This window comes from Talpa europaea (assembly GCF_964194135.1).
Source record: "Talpa europaea genome assembly, chromosome: 11".
Lineage (NCBI taxonomy): Eukaryota > Metazoa > Chordata > Mammalia > Eulipotyphla > Talpidae > Talpa > Talpa europaea.
Window position 1 is genome coordinate 40,178,597 of NC_140078.1, and position 27,026 is coordinate 40,205,622.

Below are 27,026 nucleotides of genomic sequence, written 5' to 3' on the forward strand. Positions count from 1 at the left end.
AAACAAAGGTCCAAATGCAGGGGCTCCTCATTTTAGACTCATTCCTCTCCAGATCCTCTTCAAACTACACATAAGTGCAAAATATCTTGTCTTTAAAAAGTATGGACTTGATAATTCATAGGTAAGAGAAAAATCTGCATTAAATGTGAATTAAGTGACAATTGATCAATATGAACAGCCCAAATAAATCACCTTTGGCTTTCTTAAGTGATGAGAGTTTTTAACTATAATTCAAAATCCTCATTCATTTTGCTGCTTCGACTCACCTCCTTTATTTAATTCAGGGACGGGGGGGCTGCCACCTATGCTACAAGATATTTAATATATTCCATGATTCCAAAGGCCACTGAAGGCAATTCTCTGATAATGATAAATAAGGCACTCAGGGGTATGAACCTTTAATGAAATGGCAGGAACAGAGCAGCAGACAGGCCTGGTGATGCAGCTCAATGACGATGTAGCAAATGAAGAGGAGGCCCCTTGCTCTGACCTCCCAGCCCCTCCTGGTACACATTAAATATGCACCAGAGCACGTGAAGACTGGCTGCCTGAGAGTCACTTCAGCCATCCAAACACAGACATGTCAGAAATGAGGATGCTCTGGAGAAAGCCTCAAATCCTAACCTTAGAACCCTCAGGATTGAACACAGACAAAACATCTTTGGTGCCAGGTATTCATTGCCCTTATACCTAAGGCAAAACAGCCACCACAGAGACCAGTCAGCTACATGGCCCCCAACCTCAAACCTTTTCTACATTAGGACTCTCAGGGCCCCAGCAGAAAGGAGTTGTCTTCTTCCTAATGTAATGTGAAGACTCTACTTTAATCATCCACCCTGTTATCTTTCCCAGTCTCTGCTGTATTATACCTCAAGGTCTATACATACTACAAATACCAACAAGGTCTATACAAGAAAATACTTGTCCTTAAATAACTCTCCAACCAGCCATGGTGACACCAGAAAGTAAAGAGAGGCTCAGCCAGCGAGTCAGCGTGAAGCTGAGTTTTGGAAGCCAGCAGCTAGAACACCTATGCTCTTCACAGAGATGCGTCTGCCAACCAAAACACTGTAGACATTTTGTCCCTGCTTCCCAGACAACACACAATGTGGCACCGGGCACCAGGACCAGGTGACTCCATCACCTGTTCTATTAGCATGACTCTGCCCTCTGACACTATTCCCTCAAGACTCAGCTCACAGGAGCCCCCCACCCCCCCCCACCCTGCCCCGGGAAGTACCAGAGTTGGCAGAAGATACAAAGTACTCAAACAAAACAATCATGTGGAGCTGGTAGCTGCTTTTAGAGGTGACCTAAAGTCCCCTATTGCCAACCCAATTTCACCTGTTTAAAACATATCAGCTTTATTCTGACTCAGAGGAAAACTGTCATTATGTAACGTTACTGTAGCTAACAAAATGTAAAGTACCTATATCCTCAGGCCAGAATTATGACCCCACCCAAAAAAAGAAACTTTTACTCAAGGCCTCAAACTAACCCAAACCAGTGAAAATTCTAACAGAATTTGGCTCTGGGCATTTCAGAATTTTCCCCAACCACACATCTCCACACCTCCTAACCAGTGTGTATACACAGACACTGAGGGATTCAATGCTACTACTCCCTGCCCAGACATCTGCCAAGTCATGGTCCTCATTAGGTTGCAGATGGACCCAGGGTGTGGTGAATGACCCTTAACTGCCCCTGAGGACCGCCTGTGAAGCTGTAAACCCTGCTGATGCCCAGGCCAACTTGGGCAGCCCATGTGCAGCCATGGCCTGACTGTGTGCAGCCAATGTGCAGCCATGGCCTGACTCCTAGGAAACACCTCTGTGTCTCACTGTCTCCCACGTTCTCCAGTAGATCCAATCGCAGCGCAGGTCCTAAATCAGTTGCACGCTTATGTGACACTAAGAAAATCACTAACCCCAGAGACTTAGTTACCATCTATAAAACAAAGCTACATCTCCTTGACAACGTTAAAAGGTTCAGTGTACATGAAAATACTTTCGAAACAATAGGTCACTCGGCAAGTGCAGGTTGACGATAACAATCTCAAATTGGACCTTTGTCTTGTAAAAGGCACTAGCTGACTCCTGGTGATATTTCTGGAATAGATAATAAAGAAACACACTTGGTGGTGGGAGCTCCACAGTGACCACACTAGGGGGAGAAATCCTATACTATCAAAATATTAACAAGGATGTAAGATAATGGAACTTCATTAATTAAAAGAAGAAGAAGCACAATGAATTAATCATTTGATTTAATTTTAAAAGCAAATTAGTAATTCACATTAGAGCGAATCCATTTTATGTTTACAACAAAAGCATTATCACTTATTTAAACCCAGTAAGGCTGTATTTTGCACTTCACCATACCAAATTGCCAGATAAACACAGGAAATGACACTTTAAGATAGAAAATCAACATCTGAGTCAAAATCAAGACTCCTCAGCTGAAAACTGTGAAAAGCAATTTACCAGTTCCTTTGTGTCTACAAAAATTAAGCGCTAAAGGCAAAGCCCTCTGTTCTCAATCAAGAAGTCAACTTACACATGTGTTTACATATATACTGGCATGTTTAAATTTTTTTATGGCAGAAGGATCAGGTTTTACCTTTTCGCTGTATACTAGATATATGAGAAGATGCACCATAAACTATTAAAAAAATATCTAATAATCACTATTCAATTTTCTTTCCTATAAAGTTATAAATAATATTAAGTCATTCATCTGGTACAATATGGGTCACATTAACTAGACTTCTCAACCTTTGGCTCTATTTGCTGTATATACAGCCAGCCCCAAGGAGGGTGACACAAGACTAATCAACCATCAGATTCCAACCCTTTCCCTAGTATGAGGCCAGACCGGCACACCGGGGTGGGCAGCTGCTGGGAAAGAGAGCAAAGAGTGAAGGCCAGCCTGTGGGACAAGATACAAATGGTTCAGATTTTATCACAGCTCTCAGTGCTGCTTTAATTCTAGTATCACATACTGAAAATATTGTCTTTGTCAAGTTATTAAAACTCATTCAAGAGACAGGACTCTTGTGTATTTTCACAAACGTCCAGGAATAGCCCAACATTGGAGTTTGGAAAACAGGTGAGGAGTGCAGTACCAACTTGACCAATAATGAATCAATGCCTGAGGTCACTCAGCTGCCTTGAAGACACTGCCATGCCAGAGGACCTGAGCGAATCTGATGAGCCACTCATGCCTAAAACAAAATCCTAGCTGAAACAATCCTCAGATACTTGATGAAATTAAATTTGTCACTGTTAAAAAAATCATATTTAAAGTAGAAACAAAATACCTAGGTAACAGCATCAAAAGTTGACTAATCAGCAGAAAAGGCCATTTAATTAATCTCATTACAAGGATCTCCCTGACAAAATTATGACCAGTGTAGACATGTTTGTCAAGATATACAGCATCTTCAGGCTTGTGACACTCAAGCATATATGACAATAACACGTGCACATCTACAGGTCTAGAGGTACGGAACAGGGTGCGTAAACAAGACTTTCCTACACGAACCCTTGGGCTAAGTCACCACATCATTCAATTCATGACTGTTCACAAAGAAACCCAGTGAGTCCTCTCTGGGCTGTTGGAATCAACATGCTATTAGGGGCACTGGAGTCCCTGGCTGACAGGGCCTCAGGAGTTTTGAAAACCGCTGGTGATGAGGGAGGGAAATTGAGCCAAGGAGGCTAGAGGATGAGACGTATGGAAGGGCCACGTTCCCTGGCTCAGGATGATGCAATTCTGACATCTCAGCTTGCACAGCTCCATCTGTTGGCCTCAAGGCACCTTTGCACTGAGCTCTCCTTGCCTTTTTCATGCTCCTACCCCAAAGAAGGTATTATCCCATTTTACAGTAAAGACATGAAGCTGATAGGAGAGCCAGGAGCAAAAACACTCAGCCCACCAAAACCTGAGCCCCATTCAAAGTTCACGAAGTCTCCCAAGTCCTAGAGAACTACTATACTAAGAAAGGTTTTTTAAAGAGAAAATGGCTTTCCATGGACTTACTCTTATGACAGATGTTATACTTCCCACTAAATGCAAAGTCAAGCCTGGTGAGGGGGTTCTGCAGGGGCACACATCTGCGGGCTGTGCTACATTTCCAGGGTCAGCAGGTGCAGGAGGGTGATGTCCAGTGCCTCTTGCCCTGAGTGCAGTGCCCTGTGTGACATAGCTGGCACGGCAGTTGTCGGTGTCTACACAGACTGGAGGCTGAGTCTGCAGAGGAAGGGGGCCCGGAAGGAGCCCAGGTACAGGTGCCCGTCGTGTTCATGCACCTCGCTGATGTAGGTGACCACCTGCCCGTCGGGATCGTGCAGGCTTCTCCTGAAGGCCCCAGTGTCGCTGAGCTCTAGGACAAGGCTGTACCGGGGCACAAACTTCATCACCGTCTCCTGACTAAACAGCTGAAAGAGAAGCACAGTGAGAGGGGAGTTTACCATCTGACTAAGAGAATGATGTGAGATCCAACCACTTAAAAACAAGATAACAGGTCCATAATGGAGTCACTATGTTAAGCTCCACGTCAGCAAATTGAGATTCAATTTAATCACAGTTTAGCTCTCCTAGTCATGGAATCTTTAAAACAATCAATGAGGAATCACTTAGCCAGCACTGCTGAGTAGTTTACCCACTAGATCCTGCTTTCCTTTAAAGGAAAGTAACCTTGCAAGAAGCAGCCCCCTTCTATGTCTATCCAACTTCCTTGTTCCTATGCCCTTCAGCCTATAAAATTATTCGTTTGATCCAGCTCTTCAGAGGTCCTATCTCTCAGCTAGATTAGTTGCTGCCCAATTCATGAATCACTAAATAAAATCAATAAGCTCTTTAACATTCACTCAGTTGTATTTAGTTTTATAATTGACTCCACAACCCTCTTACCACGTAGTTCAGCCCCTTCCAGTGACAGGGAAACCACACAGGGCAGGCTCTCAACTCCTGCACAAGGCCTGCCCACAGCAGGCCATCACCTCCCCTGCCCCTGTGCACATCAGGCCAAGGGGCCTCTTGTCCCTTGCATCCAAGGAGGCAAAGCTAACCCAACATAGGGCAGAACTAAACAGCCTTTGTGCTTTGGTGGACGAAGCCCACCAGACAGACTCACAATGTACACACCTCTCTGGATGACCTGGATGAACACAGAAAAATACAAATCATATCTGAGGAAGACGCAACAATGAAGGCAAGGCCTAGAGTGACTTGACCCCAGAATTCCAGGCTAAAACCAGCACAGCCTAACTGGAATAAATGCCAAATTCTTTGAAAAGGTTTAAAATATTTTAAATGTTTGTAATGTGGAGATGAGGGAGATTTGAGAATAGCTCATGTTAAGATTACAAAGAAAAGCAACAAGGTTAAATGAAGAAGTACCACAGCACAAGTCATGGCAGCTCTGTCAAGAAGAAGCTGCCACACTGAGTAGAGCACCCTCCAGTGCCCCAGGGTCGGCAAAGTCAAGGGCACACAGAACTACTGGAGGTCTTAAGCAGAGAAGCCAGGAGACAGACAACTTCTGGCCAAAGAGGATACAGACAGGAAATGATAACAAAGTACACAATCGCGTAAGACTAATAAATGAAAATTAAAAGGCAGATTTCTATCTTTTAATACAAGGGGAAATAGCCAAACAACTGCAAATATCCAATGACTGTTTCCTAGCCACTGGAAATATACAAGCAGGCATACAAGCTGACTTTCTAGAAGGTTCTACAGCAACTGATCAAAGGCATACTCACATTGCAGAGACACCTGAAAAACATTCCACAGGCTTCCCAGAACCCACAGAAGCTGCTTCCCTTCAATCTTAGGTCCTCTCCTCTCTGCTCTTCCCATCATATCTCTGAGTGCTCATTCAGGTTAACTAACTACTTTCCTATAAATCTCTGAAATATCCACCTCTATTTCTGACCTCCAGTACAAAATTCCATACTGCCTGGGACCCTGCTCTGTCTGAACTTAATAATAAAACTCTTCAAATCTAATAGACTTCCAGCTCAGGAGACAGGGCCCCTGACACCAGCTGCTGACTCCAGCAGCCTGGCTCTCACACATGCTCCCCTTCTCTGCAAGCCCAGCGAGCCCAGCACCAAGGAGCCCCATCACCACTGTGTATGTACCACTCCCACACTGGGCCCTGCCACACCTGCCATGACCACTGCAGCCACCTCCACACTAGCTAGTTGAGCTCCCCTGCTATGGCTGTTGGCCACACAGCAGCAGTTACCATTTAAATACATGCCTGGGTCCTCTATTACTCCCTCCCACACAAACCACATGTGGGGTGAAGCACAGTAGTGGAGGAATGGCGGTGACCCAGACCAGGGCATCAGACTGAGCAGGGTAAGGAGATAGTCCACACTGGGAGAAGGGATAGGATGGTGGCATGGAGTAGGGCATCAGGACTTAAACAGGGTAAGGGGGTTCCCATAAGGGATTCCCTGGCACAGGCTGTCTGAGCCCAAATAGGGTGAAGGAATGTTCACCTAATGGACAGCTTGGAGCAGGAATCAGAGTCCTTGAAGGGAAAGCAGACCCCTGTACATAGTCAGAGACAGGGACAATGTGGGTGCAGGAGTCCTAGTAGGGACCATGCAAGGGGAGACAATTGCTATGGACAGGTAACATATGAGAAAACTGATCAAATAAGTAAATATATGAAGGATAATGGGACCCAGGTTTTTCAATATTAAAAGAAGTACAGATATGAGAAGGGAAAAGCCTAGAATAAAAATTTGTGGTATGAAACTGGAACTGGAGATATCAGCATTACTTATGCTTTTCAACTTAAATAAACAGCTGGTAGATAAAATAGGTGTAAACTTGTGTGTGTGAATACTGCCTACATACATTCTATGCATGTGTGCATTCCCCAGCTTTGTCTTCTGACACCTCCAAAGCAGTCAGTACACTTAGATCCCCTCTAGAAGGCGCCAAGGCTGTTCTGGAGAAAGGCTGAAACCTGGGCTGGGCAGGGAAATGACTAGCAGCTTCAAGCAATGTGTGGAACCAGAAAATGTGGCTGACAGGGATGTGTGCAAAGGTCAAGGGGCACACTATAGGGGCTTCCACTACCACGGCTGGACAACTGACATGAAATAATGACAACAATAGATTATAACCCATTAAATAAAACAGGCAACCATGAGAAGCAAGCAGATATTTACTTAGCTACAGAGTACTTCCCCACAAAATACCGGTGAATTACGAAAGGAAAAGAGTGATTCCTGGTCGGCAAGCCTGGCCTTCCCACCCTGTACCATGAGCTCAGAGTCCCACCACAGCACAGGGAGTCACCAGCCTGCACCTCTTTACGGGGAGTAGTGAGAGCACAGCTTTACTTCTGGGCCTTTCTTCCAGAAGGCAGAACCTGAATCTAATCATGAGGGGTATCAGTTAGCCCAGATCAGTTTCCCCCACTGTGGAAAGCTCACAGGTAGATATGGAACACTAGCTACACTCGTTCAGGACATTCTGCACAGAACTGGCCTGTCACCTTCACAGACATGAAGAATGAGGAGCTGCTACAGAGTGAGGGAGAATGAAGAGATCAGATGGCTGAAGGCCCCTGTGCTATACCCATCATCACTGTGGCAACTGGAACCAATGAAGGGGCGCTGTGGACTGCAGGGTGGCAATGTATCCATGTTAATTCCCTGTCCCCATGGGTGGTTATAAAGGAGAAAGTCCTTGTAATAAATAAACAAAAGTATTGAGCAGAGGGCAATGCGGCATTAGGTCAGCAACTTACAAATAGTTGAGGGAAAACATTCTTTGTACCCTTCTTGCCACTTTTCTTTAAATGTAATATTGTCTCAAAACTAGAAAAAAAAATCCTCAATGATTTCAATTACATTTTGTATAAAGCCTAACCTCGTTTCCAAGTCAAAAGGCCTGCAATCTTCTCCTATTCCGAATACCTGTGCCCCATCTGCCATCTCCTGACCATACACACAACAAACTCTCTCCTGCCCCAGGGGAGTCCCTACTCTGCCACTGGAACTCCTCCCACCGCTCTGGGACTTACAGCCTCAGCTCTCTCACCACTCATTCATTCAAACGTAATTTCTAAAGGGTCTGTTATATGCCAGAGACTGCTCTAAGTGTTCAGGATAAAACAGCAAACTAAACACCTGCTCTCATAGAGCATCTGTTCCACAGACAAAGACCAGGCCCAACAGACCACCACCCTGCTGTGGGAAAGCGCACAGGTAGATATGGAACACTAGCTACACTCGTTCAGGACATTGTACACATATTCCCATTAAATTTTTTCAGCACATAATAAAATATTCTTCTCACTTAACAAATGGAGAAACTGAGGCGGAGAGATCACAACATCTGCCCAGGACACCACCACTGCTTTGTCTTTCTTCAAAATTCCCCAAACCCCCCTCCTCACCCACTCTGCCATTCTGCCTTCTCCTGGACCCCAGAGGAAACAGATACTTCACTCTGAAGATAATGAGAAACTGTTATTTCTAAACAGATCTGGGTTTCCACAAAGTGACCTACTGAACTCAGAACACTGAAGGTCATTGGCCAGCCTGACTAAGCAGGTGTGTGAGCCTGGTAAGTGGCCCAGACACCTAGCCTGGCACTACTGCAACTAAAAGTATAAATATTTTAACATTTACTCAAATATTCAATATCAATTTCAAGTATCTATCCAGACTGTGAAATGGAGCTTGCTGTAAAAAGATTTCCACATGACAGACGTGCCACTATCAGCAAGTTACCCATAGGGTGTCTCATGGAAATCACTGGAAAAATGGTAGGAGGGTGAACGTTTAAAGATAGTATTGAAGGGTCTGTGGCTGGCTACTGGTGAATGTGGGTGATTTTTTTAATGAAAAAAAGTTTCAAGGGCTAAGAGGTAAAAAGGCAGAATCCCATGGACAAAAAGATTCAAGCAGACAGGAGGGAGTCGGGAAAGATGAAGACCTCATGGTTCAGATGTTCACAGACACAGAAGATACACCCGATAATATCTGAGGAAGAGCAGTATCACAGGGTCTCAAGAGATGAGAAGGTTTAACAGAGCCACCTCAAAGAGGAAAGAGCAAATCGGGCAGTAGAGGATAGGCCCCAAAGGAGGGTCTTTTATTGTCTCCAGAAAGAGACAATAAAGATACCCAGACAAGGAAATCAAAGAAAACTATTGAAGGGTTTAAAGGTTTCAATTTACATTTCAGTCTGAAGAATAGATCTAAAGCCATTCTAAACATATGATATTATATTTGCACCAAATATAAACAATATGGTATATATTATATATTACAAACTAAATTAAGATTAACATATACCAATCAATATTACACGCGAAAAAAAAAGAATTTTTAGAGAACAAAGTTAAAAAATATAATAATCAGATTCATTTTTATTTTGTTTTCTGGAATTACAGTTATCATAGTTACCTTAAAAATCATTCTTTTAATAAAGGGTCTCTCAGATAAGAAATCCAACATGGAAAATCCAGGGTTGGCACGAATGGTCGACATACCAAGCCAATACCCTCCAGAACTGCTGGGTCGGATGTTGTCTGGAAATCCAGGTAGATTCTCCACAAACAAATCAGCCCCTCCCTTCATTAGACCAGACACGTAGAATCTGAAAAAGTCACCCAAACAGTCAATGAGCAACACTCCCTCGCCAATTTAAAGAAAAATTGTAGCCAAGCACCTAACCAGTCTCAGTTCAACAAAATTTACAGAAACTATGCCCATCATAAGCAGCAACACAGTAGCTAAAGCAAGGTCCTCAGGAGTCCTGGGCCCCGCTACAAAGCCCTAGGGGAGAGGAGAGCTAGGATGCACAAGCATCATTAAATCAAGACTCTCTCAGACTGTGGCTCTCAATAGATGAGAGAAAGACAACGCACACCTGAATGCCATTTTTATCATTTGACACAAAGGAGAAGGTTCCCTTCTGCATTTCAGATTGTCACTTGACATCTCCATGCCCAGCCCAGCCATGACGAGCTCTGGTGAACACATGACAGCTCAGGTGACATCTCCCATACCTTCTTATCCTTGCCATGGTTGTCTCAGCCACCAGGACAAAGTCCTCTGCAGGAGAAAGCTGTACTCCATTAGGGAACCGCAACTGATCCAGTAAGACCTTCACCTCCTTGGTCTCAGTGTCATACTCTAGCAGGCTGTGTAGTAACGAAGGAACAAGTTACACAGGGAGAGCCCATGGCCCCATATGGAGGTGGAGCCTGGCTCCCTTCTTGGACTTCATATAAGAGTGTGACCAGCCTTACACAGGAGCATTAGGGCTCCTGGTAGCCCTGGGCTTGCACCTAGTTGTAGGTTGGCCTTGGGGGCCTTCCCCAACCACAGTAGACTGAGGAAACCCCACAATCAGTTCTCTCACAGATCCAGGAGTCAGCTCAGCACCAGGAAGGGCCACCACGGCTCCAGCCTTGCAGAAGTCCCTCCCTAACAGACAGACACCTGCAGCCTGGGCTGCCTGTGAGTTTCTTCCTGGCTGCCTAGATCACACCCTAAGATAGGCAAGCCTGATTTAATTTAATTTCTCAGAGAATGTGAGAATATCTTGCTCTATTTTCTGGTATCCATCACCTATTTCTAGAAGCCATTAAGATTCTCTTATAAACTGAGATATTATTCTCAGAAACACTCCAATTTCTAGAAGCAAAAAGCTCTGCTGCAGTCACCCTGCCCAACTGATGGCCTAATGGAGCAGATCTGAAATGACACTCACCGCCCATCATCCGTTCCCTCCATAACCAGAAGCAGATAATCTCGTCTTTGCCATTTGCTGCTAGAATCTGTAAAATAAATCTTCTTTCCATCCTGAGTTACTGAAAGGTCATTCACAAAGGACATTTTCCTCCCCTCAATGGGTGTATCAGAGGATAGAAGCAGTTTCACTTCACCTAAGGGAGGGATTGCGAGAAAGAAAGAGACTTGCTTTCATTCTAGAACTTGTATCTCAATTATTTCAAAATATTAATCAGCCTAATGTATTTAAAAAAGAAAACCTCAAATGCGCTCCTTCATGTCATATGTCAGAGATTGACTTATTACAATAAAAAACAGTGTTTTCCATTCCATCACTGGCTAGGTGATAAATTTTTTTTGACTAACTTCATGAAGGGCAGAATCTTTCCTCTTCAGATAAGAAATTCTTTCTCTTCTTGAAACCAACTGACTTTTCAAAAATTTATTAAGAGTCTTAGGTAAAAAATGTTCCAATCATCTACCTGTAAATAAAGAAATAGCACCAGTAGGAATTTTTTTTTCAATAATAAAAGGAACATTCATGGAGTGCTAAGTTCTGTCCATGTATAACCTCATTTATAATCTCATAATATTGGCATGAGGCAGCACTATTATCTCTGTTTCATGGGTAAGTAAAGTGGGTGTAGAGAGGCCACGGAGCTTGTATAGTCACACAGCCAGCAGGTGGCAGAGTCCAGGGCTTTATGCGCCCCATATCCACGATAACAAACTCTTCCACAGCAGGAACATCCCCCACTGAAGCACATACAGCAAACATTGTAACACTGCATAAGATGACAAGGAGAAGCAGCTACGGGAAAAAGAAAAAAAAAAAAGAAAACAAGAGATGAAAGAGCAGGAAAAAAGAGAAGACAGAGAGAAAACAAACAGAAATACAAGACAGAGAAAGAGACAGGAAAACATAAAAAGGGAAATCAAACGTCCTCAGACCAAGCCCTTTTGAGACCCTCTGTCTACAATACAAACACCAGAGAAAACTAGAGTATTAAATGCAGTTATGTGGTGGGAGTTATATGGTGTTTACTACCAGCTGCTATTTTTAGGCAATGCTTTCAAGTACTATTCAATGAGTAAGAGAATATTAGAGTACCCAGAAGACTATATATAAAAACTTCAAGTAAGGGCCTCCCCTTGTGGCGCAGGGTTGAGCGCTGGGCTGCAAAGCTGCCCGCAGCCTCTGCAGTGCCGGTTCCATCCCCGGCCGCCAGCAAGGGTCCCACATGGCGCGTAGACCTCTCCTGCCGTGCCCGCTGCTCCCCTCAGCAGCTTATTTCGTCAGTCTGCCTGTTCTGCTCCCCACTCTGGCTCTGGTGAATTCTCTCACCCTCCTGCGCTTCTGACTGTACCCAGTGCTTGTATAAATAAAAAAATAAATCTTTAAAAAAAAAAAAAAAACAACTTCAAGTAAGTCCACTTATGTGCATTTTGCTTAAAAGTTTTGAAATCATGACAGAGGGAAACAAGATATTGTCACATACGTGTCCAGGGATTTACTTCAAATAGTCCCTTGTAGGCATCAATCACAAAAAGAGTCCCATTGGGCCCCGCCCGAATACCCAGGGGTCTCCCACAAGCAGGCTCATCATCTCGGGTTTCTAGGAAAACAAATAGACAGAAGTCAGTGACTGGTCCAAGATTTTACCCGTGCCCCCTCAGCAACCAAACGCCTCATTCTGACACATAAACAGTTAACTCAGGGAAAATTATCAGGACCCGGGTCCAACATCAGAATCCCCTAAAACCTCATGGGTTCAAGTTTAAACCCACAGCTTGACCTGAATATTATAGCCTGACTTGAAAATTGCATCCTTCTAAAAGTAAGACAGCTCTCTCTCTACCTGGCATCTAGGAAAAGCTACTCTTTTATTCCTTAATTATCCCACTTCACTACCTACATTGTCTTTAAACCTGTGGCAATGCATATTTACTGCAGAGTGCCTGCACAGGAATCCTTACTGTAGGGTATTTATTGCAGGGTGTTTACTGCATTGTTCACTGTAGGATGCCTAATGTAGAGTGTTCACTGCAAGATGCTTACTATAGGGATGCTTGCTGACAAAATATGGAGTATAAAAAGCCAGATCAGGGCCTCCCCGGTGGCACAGCGGTTGAGAGCCGGGTTGCAAAGCTGCCCGCAGCCTCTGCAGCGCCGGTTCGATCCCTGGCTGCTCCCTGGCCACCACTGGAGGAGGGTCCCACATGGCGCGCTGACCTCTCCTGCCGCCCGCTGCTCCCCTCAGCAGTGAACTTCGGTCCTTCTGCCTGTTCTGCTCCCCGCTCTGGCTCTGGTGAATTCTCTCACCCTCCCGCACTTCTGACTGTACCCAGTGCTTGTATAAATAAATAAATAAATAAAAATAAATCTTTAAAAAATAAAAAAATTTTTAAAAAATTTTAAAAAGCCAGATCAAAGAACCAAATGTAGATTCCATCACATGTGTGAGTGTAAGTGTCCACAAAGATATCTTAAAAGGTTTTCACTAAATGCTAATAATAGATATATCTGAGAAGATTCTGAAATGGCTTATTGTCTTCTATGGACTTTTGTGTTGCATTTTACAGTAAGATGTTATCATTTTGACAAAAATACACTAGCTATTAAAAAAAAACTCAATATGAGAAAATAAAAAGTCTTTGGACTACCAATTCTTAAACACTGAAATGCTTCTAATCTAGATTTCCAAAATCTGAATGACTTAGGATATTTTCACTTTGAATGATACCCCTGACATTCCTGTGAAGGTAATTCAGGAATTACATTTACATCAAAGTAATAACAAAGCTAACTGCTTTCTATAGCAGTACTCTGACAAGGCCTACTAATCTTCTCCAAAAGTACCCCAAGGATACACAGTGGCCTATGCTCACTACTGAGGGGACAGGTCCTGTGAGGTAGTCATGATACCATGGCCACTGCCTAGCTAGGAAAGTGTAGTGGACAGTCAGGCTTTGAGAGGACCAGAGGCCACAACAGCAATGAAGAGCTCACCCAACACCCCAGCCATGCTCCACCTGCCAGGTGGCAGTCATACCCTTTCTCATGAGGGGGAACCTGATTTGGGGAAAACAATGTCACAAAAAAAGGACCATTTGGCATATTTCTGAATGACTGGAAGAGACAAACTGTTATTCACAGAGGACTTGCTGATGGGGGACTGTCACTGACTTACTGCATGGACCTGAACCAAACCGGACGACAGTCTCCACTTGTCCATTTTCAAGTTTTATGACCCGGCCATCTGCTGTACCAGTAAACATCACATCTGTTAAAAAACAAATGAGAAAGAATAAGAGCATTAACTGAATAGCCAAAGAACTATGACTCATACCAACTTCTTCTATAATACAAGTGGCTTGTTGGTTCTTTTTCTTTGTCCACAGAGAAAAAGTGACAGTTCTGAATATGAAGAAGTGAATTCTGAGAATAGAGTCCTTAAAATGAGCAGCAATAAAAATAAAATGAGGAAGGCTTGAGGAATCAACACATGGGCTTGAACCTAACAAACAGAGCAAAAATGCAAAAGACACCAATGAATAAAACCACAAAGATTTTCTACTCTCAAAAGAGCAAGGATTCCTGGTCTGATGCTCAGCACTTAGGGGTTCATGTTCATGTCAGTCTCATGTCAGTGTATGTTGCCGATGCTGATTACATCCTACAAAAAGGAAGAATTTCTAAGAATTCCCTGAGGATGAAGTTAAAGCACATCAAGTGCTCCCCTTGACTGCATACATACTAAAATTGAAATAATACAAAAATAAGCATAGACTTTGCAATGTCATGGAATGTTCTATATTTTAAAATGTGTATTGCAAACTCTAGGGCAACCACTAAAAAAAAAAAATTGAGAATAATTGATACGCTAATAATAGAGATAAAATGCCCAATTAATCCTAGAAAAGGCATAAAGGCAATGAAAAATAAAGGCAATTAAGACAACAGAGGTATTAAACCAGTATCAATTATCACTGTAAACATCAATGGTTTAAATACACTAATTGAAAGAGACTCTCAGTATGGATAAAAAAACAGACCCAATTCTATTGTTGTCTACCAAAAAAAAAAATTAAATATAAAGACACACACATTCCTACATCACTCCACAATGTTTTAGTCAACAGTGGACTGCATATACAAAGGTGGTACCAATAGGCTATACCATATAGCCTGGGTGTAGAGTAGGCTATCGTAGCTAGGTTTGTGTAATTACACTCTATTATGTTTCTACAATGAAACTGCCTAATAACAAATTTTTTCAGAATGCATTTTCATCATGAAGGGACACAAGACTATGGATTAAAAATAAAGGGATCAATAAAGAGATATCATGCTAACATTCATCAAAAGAAAGCTGGAGTAGCTATATTAAACTCAGACAGAGAACAACTTCAGAACAAGAAACACTCTCGGGAGAAAGAAAGACATTAAATAATGATAAAAGGTCAATTCTCTAAGAAGACTTGACAATCCTTAATGGGTATGAAACTAATAAAAACTCATCCAAAAAAATGAGGCAAAACTGATAGATATGAAAGGAAAACACAGGCAAATCAAATATTAGAATTGGAGTACTCAGCATACCTCTATCAAAACTGGGCCGATCCTGCTGACAAAATTCAGCCATCAATCAACTGTATATAACGGACATTGATCAACTACTTTATCCAATCATAGCAATTATACATTCTTCTCAAGTTCACATGGAAAATTCACGAAGACAGACAACATTATACATTAACAAATTTTATGGAATATAGATCATATGTCTGCTCTCAGACCACAATGGAATTAAACAAGAAATAATGCCACCAAACTACTTGGAGATTAAACAACACACACTTCTAAATAAAACACAATTCAAATGAGAAATCTCAAGCAATTTTTGAATTAAATTTTGAACTAAATTAAAATGAACATACAATTTACCAAAACGTGTAGGATGCAGTAAAAGCAATGCTTAGTGAGAAACTTATAGCATTAAATGCATATACTAGAAAAGAAGAGCTGAATTCAATCATCTAAGCTGTCCTCTTAAAAAACTAGGAAAAAAAAGAGTATATTAAACTCAAGATGACAAGCACAATATAAACTAGAACAGTTACCAATGAAGATGAAAACAAGAAATCAGCAGAGAAAATTAACAAACCCCAAAGCTGGTTCTTTGAAAAGATTAATACAGCTGATAATCCTCTAGCCAAGCTAAGAAAAAAAGAAAAAAGCACAAATTATTTGTATCAAAAAATGAAAAAGGATACATCACTACAGATCCCATGGATATTAAAAGGATAATAAAGAAATATTATGAACAACTCAATGGCTATGAATTTAGTAACCTAGATGAAATGTATCAATTCCTTGAAACTAATACTTTGCCAAAAGTCACACAGAAGACAATCTTAATATGCCTACATTTATTGGGGAAAAAAGAATCAACAATTAACAACCTTCTGAAACAGAAAGCACCAGGAAAAGAAGGCTTCACTAATGAATTCCACCAAATACTTAAGGAAGATATGATACTAATTACCTACAATCTCTTTCAGAATATAGAGCTGGGATACAGGCCAGAGATGTGGGAGTGAGAGGATTCACCAGAGACAGAGTGGGGAACAGAACAGGCAGATTGTCTGAAATACACTGCTGAGAGGAGCAGCAGGAGAGACAGGAGAGGTCTGCTTCACCATGTGGTTTCTCCCTGGCCAGCCAGGGATTGAACTCGTGCTGCAGAGGCTGCGGACAGGTTCACAACGCTGCGCTCAACCACCTGCGCCACCAGGGGAGGCCTGAATCAGCACGAGTTCAATCCCTGGCTGATATTTACCCAAATGAGCTGAAAACATAAGTCCACACAAAAATCTGTCTTAGTCATAATTTCCAAAACTTGGAAGTAATCAAGATATCCTTCAGGAGGAGAACAGATAAATAAGGTATGGTATATAAAGACATGGACTATTACTCAGTGATAATAAGGAATGAGTTATCAAGCCATGAAAAGACATGGAAGAATCTTAAGTGCATGATTATTAAATGAAAGGAGAATCTGAAATCACTCCATACTAAATGATTTCAATTACGTGACATTCTAGAATAGACAAAACTATGGAAATAGGGCCTCCCCGGTGGCACAGCGATTGAGCGCTGGGTTGCGAAGTTGCCCGCAGCCTCTGCAGCACCAGTTTGATCCCCAGCCACCCGGCAAGGGTCCCACATGGCACACCGACCTCTCCTGCCGCCCGCTGCTCCCCTCAGCAGTGTACTTCGTCACTCTGCCTGTTCTGCTCCCTGCTCTGGCTCTGGTGAATTCTCTCACCCTCCCGCGCTTCTGACTGTACCCAGTGCTTGTATAAATAAATAAATAAATCTTTAAAAGATCCCTGGCTCTTAGTGAATACACATGTAAAATATTTAAGGGATTCTTTAAAAAAAAAAAAAAAAAACTATGGAAACAATAAAAATCTCAGTGGTGACCAAGGTTGAGAGGAAGGAGGGATGAACAGGTAGAACACAGGGGATCTTTAGGGCAGTGAAACTACTTTGTAGGATGCTATTATGATAGATACATATCATTAGACATTTGTCCAAATCCACAGAACGTAGGACACAAAGAGTGAACCTTAATGTAAACTATAACCTCTGGGTAATCATGAAGTGTCAATGTAGGTTAAGTAATTGTAAAAAAAAAGTAATAATTGGTGGGGGAAGCTTACAAATGGGGATAGTGAACATGTGGTAAATCTCTGTAGCATCTCTTCAATCTTGCTATGAACCTAAAACTATTTTAAAAAAATAAAGTGTAATTAAAAAATTAAAGCATGCTTACTGGCGAATATTTTCTCCAGAACACCCTCCACTGTCAGAAACATGCCAGCCATTCCTCAACACAATGTCCAAATGAGGCAGTAGTCGCCCTGGAGGCCTCCCTATAGTTTATAATTACAGGGAGAGAGGTACCCACTGTGCCTATCCAGAATTGTCACCAAGAAGATAACCAGATCCTTTAAGAGAGAAAAGGCAAGACCTGGTGACAAAGCATGAGTTACAGCCCAAGAGGAAAAATAAAAAGACAAAAAAAAAAAAAATGTTCTTTGAAGGATTTGTTTTAATCACTTTAATGCCTCAAAGTTCCAGCTTCAAACATCATTGTTTGATTACTTCACCAAGAAAAAAAAAGCCTGGGAAATTGATTAATGCATATCCATGTCTATATGCAAGAAATATTAGATCCTATTCATAAAAAGGGAAGTAACTATTCCTCTTAAAATAAGTGTGACTTTCCCAGCAAAATGAACGGAAACACACCAGTCTTTGAGTTAGTCAGAAAGCAGGGGCTGGGAGACAGAAGCTATTCAACACCACAGAGAAGCAGCTCTGACCTGCCTTCCCATCAAGAATCTCACGTGTCCACGCCCATTTCATGGGAAAAATACTACACTTTGGAATACAAAGCAGCATGCCAAGTTAAGTTGTTCAAATATTCGTATACCATTTTCAGGAACCCTTACATTAACTGTTCTTAGGAATCTTTTGATCCCTAAGCTTAAATTCTCATTATATCAGACAAAAAATGCCTGGTTACAGGCTGCTAGGGACTGAAGTCTCAGAGACTAAATTCTTGATCTTATGTTTGGCCAAGCCTAAAGCAGAGGTTACCCTTAAATGGAGTCACCAAAGCGAGTTTAAACAGAAAATTTGGAAGTGAAAGTTATTCATATTCTTTTCAAAGCTGAAATCTATACAAATAAAAAATGAAATCTACACAATGATAAACAGAGCTAATAAACAATGCCCTGTCAAGTAATACCTACTTAACTTTGATAAATGAACTATGCATCAATGTCTGCATTTCCTTTGTCCTTCATTTCAATGGGTCCAACACTTTCAAGAGAATAAAACACTTCATACATGTGAATTTGAAATTACCAGTATTAAAATGGTTGACCATGCAGAGACCTGAGACACTCCCATGGGGATGTCTGCTCCAAAAGTACATATGTCCATAGCTAAGAAAGAGGTCGAGGGCCCCCACCCAAGAGTAGTATGCCACTGTGCTGGACCGCAAGTCACAGTCTCAAAAGGACCCCAGTCAGGCTCCGTAGTTCCAGGGGTTTACTTACCCCCAATATTTGCTATGGACTCTGGGCCAATAAGTTGATTTTCAAATAGCCTTTCCGCCTGTCGTAACTTCGTATTTGGTTGCAGAACACCAAGCAAGAGAGGGGGTTCTTTGAAGCTGTAAGATAATGCAATTACAGGAATTTGTCTAAAAAAGTACAAGAAATAAGTGTTTGCTGAGGACCTACAACATGCAAAACTCCCCATTCTTTGACAAAGAAGGCATATTCCAATAACGTCCTTAGTTGCCAAAAACACAAAAACTTAGGAAAAAACTGTTCCAGCTATCAGGAAAAGTCATAATAAAAAAATAAAGATATAAATATGCCTATTACAAGAACTTTGGTAAACAGCTAACCATCTTGGGGCCTCTGTCCGCCCACAGCTCAATACCTGTCCAAAGCCTTGAGGCAGATCAGACTGTTTCACACTCTAACTTCTATTTTCCCAGCTGCTGGACCCTGCAGCTGTGATGGAGAGGAGCCTTACAACATTTCTTAACTGACAGCGATGCTTCCTTCTTTGTGGAAAGGACAAAAGGAATGAGAAGAGCCTGTTCTAGGACAGGCACTCCCACCCCATGGTGGCCCTGGCGCATTCTGCATCCCACTAATACTCTCAGGACCCATCCAAACTTCTCTCTGAAGTCGGCAGCCATAGGGACTGAATTCCTTTCCCTCAGACATGGCTCATATGTAAACAGGATGCTTCTCTCAATCCCTTAGCAAATCCTGATAATGCCACCTTCAAAATACAGACATCATTGACTGCCTTCTCCCCGTGTCCTCTGCTCCCACATTGGTCCAGGCCATCTTCTCTACCTTCCTTCCTCCCTGTCACCTATAGTCCAGTTTCAACATCCACATGAACCTTATGCTTTAAAGTCAGAACACAGCACCTGTCTGCTCAAAGTCCTGCCAGAGTCAAAGTCCCTGAAGTGGCTTTTAGCTCTCCATAGTCTGGCCTGCCCCTCTCACCTCCTCACCCCAGTTCACTCTGCCTTCCACACCCACCCCTCCCTGCCAATTAATGACCACGTAAGTCATCTTCCATAGAAAATCCTTCACACCGCTTTTCCTACCTGCTTAGTGAGGCCTCTTCTGACCACCTACTTTAATATTTACCACCACCCTCAAAGCCCAGTCCCGTAGTCCACTCTCTTTTTCCCATAGCACTGATAGGTTTCCCATTTCTCTGTTAAGTTTATTGCCTATGTCCTCCAGAACATATGCTCGATGAGATCAGGGATGTGTTTCTGTGGTTCCTGCTGCTATATTCCAAGTACCTAGCACAAGGGAGGCTCCTGGTGAACAATAGGAGGAAGAAGGGGGATATCTCTCAATTCTCTCTCCAACTTGCCCTCTAACAAGGTTGTTTCCTAGCCAGGCCACCAGAGTGGGAGAACTACAGGGGTAGTTGGTTGAGGATGGGGACAATGGGGTCTCCCTGGTGGCCTAGGGGTTATGTCCCAGTGCTGTCACCACTACTGCCTGAGTTTAATCCCCGGCCAGGGAGCTGACCCACATGGTGCAGCAGACCTCTCCTGTCTCACCTGCTGCTCCCCTCAGCAGTGTGTTTCAATAGATCTGCCTATTCTGCTCCCTACTATCTCTGGTGTATCCTCTCAACCCCCCATACCTCTGGCCTATACCCCAATTCTTCTATGCATAAAAAAGAAAAAGAAAAAGAAAAAGAAAAAGAAAAAGAAAAAGAAAAAGAAAAAGAAAAAGAAAAAGAAAAAGAAAAAGAAAAAGAAAAAGAAAAAGAAAAAGAAAAGCTCTCTGCCTTGCAAAGCACTTTTCTCCTTGCAATTCCTTCTGAGGCGGCAGCTACTCAGAACAAAATGCCACATCCCCCACCTTCACATGGGGGCAGAGGCCCTGTCTTCCAGTTTTGGTTTTCTACCTGCTTTTAAAAAACAAATAAAAAAAAACCTTGGGTTAACTAACATGTGATCATTCCAGAGGAATAAAGTAAAACTGAAATGTGCTTGCTTTGCTGAAAAGAACCTACGGACATACCTGGGTTCAAATTCTAGCTGTGGGAACATCCCACCTCCCAAGGTATGTGTGCAGACTGAACAACATATTCCTCCCAGTGATAAAGGAGGCATAAGTGATACTCAAGCACCCCCTCCATCCCTTGCCTAATTCCCTACACACACAAGACCTCAGAAATGTTTAGAATAAAACTAATCAGTATTTAGTGCAATGTCCCTGCCCACAAGAAAACTTAGATGAGAAAATGCAAAGGATGTGCAACAATGAACCAATGGAGCCTCCACTCCTGTAACAGAGCATAGAAGCATCGATGAAATGTGGCCCCCAGAACCAAAATCAGCGCTGCACAGCCAGCCAGGCCTGTGGACTCTTTGTTAAAGTCCGATTCTGTCAGCTCTTACTCCTGCTAAGCCCAGTTAGCACCTGCCACCTTTAGCTATGCCATTTAGGGTTAATTTCCAACTTTACCCTATTTTTCCCCATGGTTTGACCTGATCAGGATCACTCATTAATATTCCTTCCAAGCTCAAATTTTCCAAATATCGTTGCTGAGCTTGTCAGCTACAAATGTGATGAGTGTGTCTGGCACGATGCATGTGGCCAGGACACAGCCCTGCAGTACACACTCACCAGCAGTCATTTCAGTCCACATCTCACAACCACCCTGTGTAAGGACTTGGTTTCTATCCAGAAAGGCACAAAAGGTTATTTTTCACAGAAAGATAGGAATGTTTCTAGTTATTTATAAAAACATATTTATCAGTTAATGTAAAATTTAAAAGGAAATATAGTCATGTTTTGGAGGAGAAGTTTTGTTACTATGACTTTATTTTTTTTTTAAAGATTTATTTATTGGGCCACCCCGGTGGCACAGCGGTTGAGAGCCGGGTTGCGAAGCTGCCCGCAGCCTCTGTGGCACCGGTTCAATCCCCGGCTACTCCCCAGCCACTGGAGGAGGGTCCCACATGGTGCGCAGACCTCTCCTGCCGCCCGCTGCTCCCCTCAGCAGTGTACTTCATTCCTTCTGCCTGCTCTGCTCCCCGCTCTGGCAAATTCTCTCACCATCCCGCACTTCTGACTGTACCCAGTGCTTGTATAAATAAATAAAAATAAATCTTTAAAACAAAATAAAAAAAAATAAAGATTTATTTATTTATTTATTTATACAAGCACTGGGTATAGTCAGAAGCGTGGGAAGGTGAGAGAATTTACCAGAGCCATAGCGTGGAGCATAACAGGCACACTGCTGAGGGGAGCAGCGGACACAGCAGGAGAGGTCTGCGCGCAGGTGGGACCCTCGCCGGCAGCCAGGGATAGAACCGGCACCACAGAGGCTGCAGGCAGCCTCGCAGTCCAGCACTCAACTGCTGCACCACTGGGGAGGCCCTGTTACTATGACTTTAAAGACCACAGAATAGCTATTGGTCTGGCAGTTGGAAGTTATGACAGTCCTGTCAAAAGTATTCATTTTAGGGCCTCCCTGGTGCTGCAAGGGGTTAAGTCTGAGCACTATCAAGCTATCAGCAGTCACTGCAGCACAAGTTCAATCCCCAGCCAGGGAGCCGACCCACATGTCACAGCAGACCTTTCCTGTCTTGCCCACTGCTCCCCTCAGTAGTGTATTTCAGTATTAGCTCTGCCTGTTCTGCTCCCTACTCTGTCTCTGGCAAATCCTCTCACTCCCCACACCCCACACACACACCTATGGCCTACACTCCAGCTCTTGTATTCATAAATAAATAAAAATTAAATCTTTAAAAAAAAAGTATTCATTTTACTACCAGGCTGAAAATTTAGAAGTTAAAAATAATAAATAGAAAACAGCAATAAGCTCTATGGGCAGACGAGGGTGTAAAAACCAAACAGAAGCACAAAAATTAAAACTCTGGTAAGGTCCATGGAGACTTGCAGGGAAGAAGAAAAACAGTGTCCCCACCCCCTGACTTCTCAGGGGAGAAGGATACTGGAATTCCTGGGAGCCAGATCTCAGAAATTCTTATAAGTCTTTGGCAATGTGGACGACTGGTTCCAAGCGCAGAAAGCCCTCTGCAGCTGAGAAGCACTGCCCAATGCATGCTTTGCTGCACCCATGCCAATCACATCTGACCCTACTTAACAGTGCTGCCACTCTGCTCACATCTCTATCTGTGTCAAATATTTCCTGAAAAACACTGGCCACACCCCCTAGAAATCAGATGTCACCTCTGTTGTATCTCTGACAGTCCTCTTACCCCGCCCAAATGAGGAATACAAGGTCTCTTCGCATGGCAGATTTTTAGCCAAGTCCTGCAGCTTTCCTGGTGACTTTGCTCCCTAATAACTGAAACCAACTACATAATAATCTACTCTGGAAGGGTTTCTACCCCTCTCCTTCCCCTGCCACATTCTATCTTTACTATGATTTCCTGGAGGTTTATAAGTGAGTTCTAACTCTCAAGGGAGGTGGTTTAGTATCCTGGAGATAGACTTCCCAAAGCACTTCCATCAACTGAGCTCCCGTCTATTCAGCCGCACTGGTCCTGTACACCATGCCCCTTGCTCCAGGCTCAGAGATGACTGAGGTGGAGCAGAAGCTGGTGGCTCTGCTTTTCTGCCATTGCCAATAGAACACAACTTGCCCTAGACAGTTGCTCTTTGCTCTTTTTGCTCTGAACAGTAATAAAAAAAGCCTTTTTGTTGTAATCATTAGCATTTTTCCCAAACCTTAGTTCATTTCTGTTCTTTAACTCTCTGCCACTCTTGTTTTTGTTTTGCATTTGGGGCCCAACCTTCCATTTCTGTGTATGTCACTCCCTAAATCTGAACCCCAGAGAGAGACTCCTGTCCACCATGCTGGTTCCACCAGGTTTCTCCTCTCCTTTCCTTGTCAGACTCATCTGCTCCACAGACAGTATCACTGTGTGACTTCCAGCCCCTCCTGTGCCCTGTTTCCTTTCAGGTTTTGGTCAGAAGCACATACTGATCTTTCCTCCGAATTTCTTTACTACTCTTTCCACACATAGAATCACCTTCACTGAGATCAAAGGTCTGCAGCTGAAGCCCTATCTCTCCCTCTACAACACAGAAACTCCACCTCCACCTACTGTCACTGCTCTCAGTCTTTCCAAAGCCAGCAAATCAGTCCAGGTTTTGATTCCCAGCTGTGGTCGCAGGTCATATTTCCACTTTGCCAAATGGAGTATCCAGAAAGGCCCAAATGAGTTTCTATTTGGAGTCACATCCTACATGTGTTAATTAGCAAGACAGCCCCCCCACCATGCCAATGCCCCTTGGAGAGGACACCCAGTGTGCTCTTGACCCCACTTCAGGCAGAAAACACATGCAAAGGCCTAGCAGCGCATTAGGAATTACAGAGCCAACACTTTCATGAGTCTCCAGTGCCTAGGGCCTTCACCCATTCTCAATCTTATGTGAATGTAAGCTGATTGTATACATAAACCTTTACATACATATGTTAATCTAAGGTCAAAACTGTGTCTTCTATCTTTGTATCCAGCTGGATACCTAACTCATCACACAGGTCCTGAGCACATTTTTAATGAGTTGAATCCAATATAAAGCCTTAACTTTTAATTATAAAACACTAATACATTATGCAATTATACATGTAATATTTATAATAACAAGACATGATTCTTATGTGATGTTTTTAAAGTCTTACAAGGACTAACTCACTTAAAACAAATGTCAGACAGTTTCATCCACCTGGGCAGTTTCAAGAACTGGGAGTTTACTGACAACCCACTTGCACCAGCCCAATATCAATGTCAAATCATCACACCAGTAAAAGCCTGGCTCTGCACTGTCATAAATACAAAAGTGAATATATTTCAAGGGACCCCAATTGTATACTATTTTTTTTCAACTTATAATGGACTGCATTAGTCATAAAGCCCGGTGAAGAAAGACAACTTAGAACAAACAGAACCCTAATTACAAGGTTCTTGTAAAAAAAAAAGCCATTACTTACAAAATTTAAATAAGGTAACAAGCTTAACCTCCTTTTTGTATCCTTTTGTCACTTCAAATGAATTCAGGTTGTTGCTAATACATTTCTCTTATTTGGATTTTTGTTTTTCGTTTGAACAGTTTTGTTTTTGAAACAATAGCAGGGACAATACATGCATATACTCTGTGTAACATCTAATTCAACATACAACAGGCACTAAAGAAATCACAAACCTCTCAATCCATCATAACTTACCTTACAGACTAGATTGGTTTAATGACTCAATAAATGATTTCAACTTACTATATTTTGTCAAGCAGCCCCTCCCAGGGACAGCTCACCTGAGAGGCTGTGGATCTATAGGGGAATCCACCAGCATCATGGCTCCAAGCAGGGGAATGGCAAGAGAGACAGCCAACATCAAGAAGGTCACCCGGAAAACTCTGCCACTGAAGGAGCTGTCAGAAATAAAACAGACCAAGGCAATCAGCAAAGGCTCAGGAGGTGACAAGCTAGCTGGTAGCGTCTACCCACCAGGAGGACCCAACCTTCCTGGCTTGTGATTAAACTTTAACACTGCTCACTAGGACTGACAAACATACCTTTGTTCTTTCTTTTTAACCACCCAGCTCTGTGAGACATTCTTATTAGTTATTTTCCAGATAATATTAAAGAGGCTATATCTTGAATCCTCCAGCAGAATTTTAAAGAAGGCAAACCCAAAAAAACTGGTGAACATAAAATGTAATGGGAGAAAAGAAGTACAATGAGGTTAAGGAGATAAACTCATCTACAGATGAGATACACTATCTACATTTTGTGTCCCCAAATGCCATGCTACCTGGCACATGAATTCAAAGCAGCAGAACTCAGAATTGTGTATCCTAAGAGTCTCACATTTTGCGGATAAAAGAGACAGAGACAAATTCATGAAGCGAATGGAAGTGAACAATTTCCTAAGTGTCCAATTCCTCAACCATTTTGCAGGTCACACCTTTAAGAACACAAGAAGAAATTCTAGCTTTTCCACCTAGCAGAATTCTGACAAGATACTAACATTTATAAAGCATGCCTAAAATGACAATTCCAAATGATCACTTCTAAAGCCTCGAGAAAGCTGAGGCTTAAAGTATGCCTAAAATTTATAAAGTATACCTAAAATTACAACTCCAAATGATCACTTCTAAAGCCTCAAGAAAGCTGAAATTCATTTTGGTAATCTTGAGTAAAGTTTTTGGACAAATGACCAATAGTGACTAAAATCTCTCTCACTCACTCCTCGCATACAGTATTCATCTGGCAAGCAAGGGAGGATACTTAGCCTCCTGTCACTACATAAACTTCATAGGAGCATTACACTAACATTAAGTGTCTTCAAATTCACTAAATTCTTGACACCAAGATTAACTTAAAGCAAATAAAAATCATAAGTTTCTAAGGAAGAGAATCTTCTATCAGAAAAAAACAAATAACCTCAAAAAAAAAAAAAATCAAGAGACATTTAATAAAACAAACTTGACTTAAGGTCAATGTTTTGTTTGACTTTCAACAGGATAGTCTTCTGCTGCATAAACCTGTTCCAGGTATAATGTTGAAATGTAAGGGCCAGGGTGCCAGTCCTAACTTTCCGAATAACCAGTCAAGTCAGTTCAGGTGAGTTTCTTCACCCCAAGGCCCACGGGTTCCCCATTGTAAAACAGGGTGTGTGGCAGAGTAACCTCAGTGTCCCACCCAGTTCTGAACATTTAGATTTTGTTAAATGAATAAAGCAGGAAAGAAATTACTGAAGAAATCACTGGATCCCTATAAATGGGATCATACAATTCATGAGTGGCTTTTGTCACTCAGCATATTTCAAGGGTCACTCAAGAGGAAATATGTATTAGTACTTTTCTTTTTGTGGCTATATAATATTGCACTAAATGCATATACCATGATTTGTTTATCCGCTCATCTGCTGATGGACATTTGGGTGGGAGGTGGAAATGGGAAGTGATTACTTAATGGGTACAAAGTATTGTTATGGGGTGATGAAAAAGTTTTGAAAATAGAAATAGTTGGGTGTTTGCCCAACACTAAGTATCATTGAACTGTACACTTTAAGGTAATTAATTTTATGTTAGGTAACTTTCACTTGTAAACAGTAATATTCGAAAATCCTATGT

The 27,026-nt window shown here is 42.3% G+C and overlaps 1 protein-coding gene across 1 annotated transcript in view; it reads right to left on the reverse strand.

Moving 5' to 3' along the window:
- Positions 1-4,229: 4,229 nt before the first annotated feature.
- APMAP (adipocyte plasma membrane associated protein) overlaps positions 4,230-27,026 on the reverse strand; it is a gene marked incomplete at both ends in the record, with an annotated part of 30,535 nt that continues 7,738 nt past the window's right edge. The window contains 8 exons of the mRNA XM_084246706.1: positions 4,230-4,439; positions 9,447-9,639; positions 10,052-10,186; positions 10,759-10,933; positions 12,278-12,394; positions 13,970-14,062; positions 18,915-19,030; positions 25,203-25,319. Of these exons, the coding sequence (XP_084102832.1) occupies positions 4,230-4,439; positions 9,447-9,639; positions 10,052-10,186; positions 10,759-10,933; positions 12,278-12,394; positions 13,970-14,062; positions 18,915-19,030; positions 25,203-25,319 (1,156 nt within the window). The remainder of the gene's footprint in view (positions 4,440-9,446; positions 9,640-10,051; positions 10,187-10,758; positions 10,934-12,277; positions 12,395-13,969; positions 14,063-18,914; positions 19,031-25,202; positions 25,320-27,026) is intronic.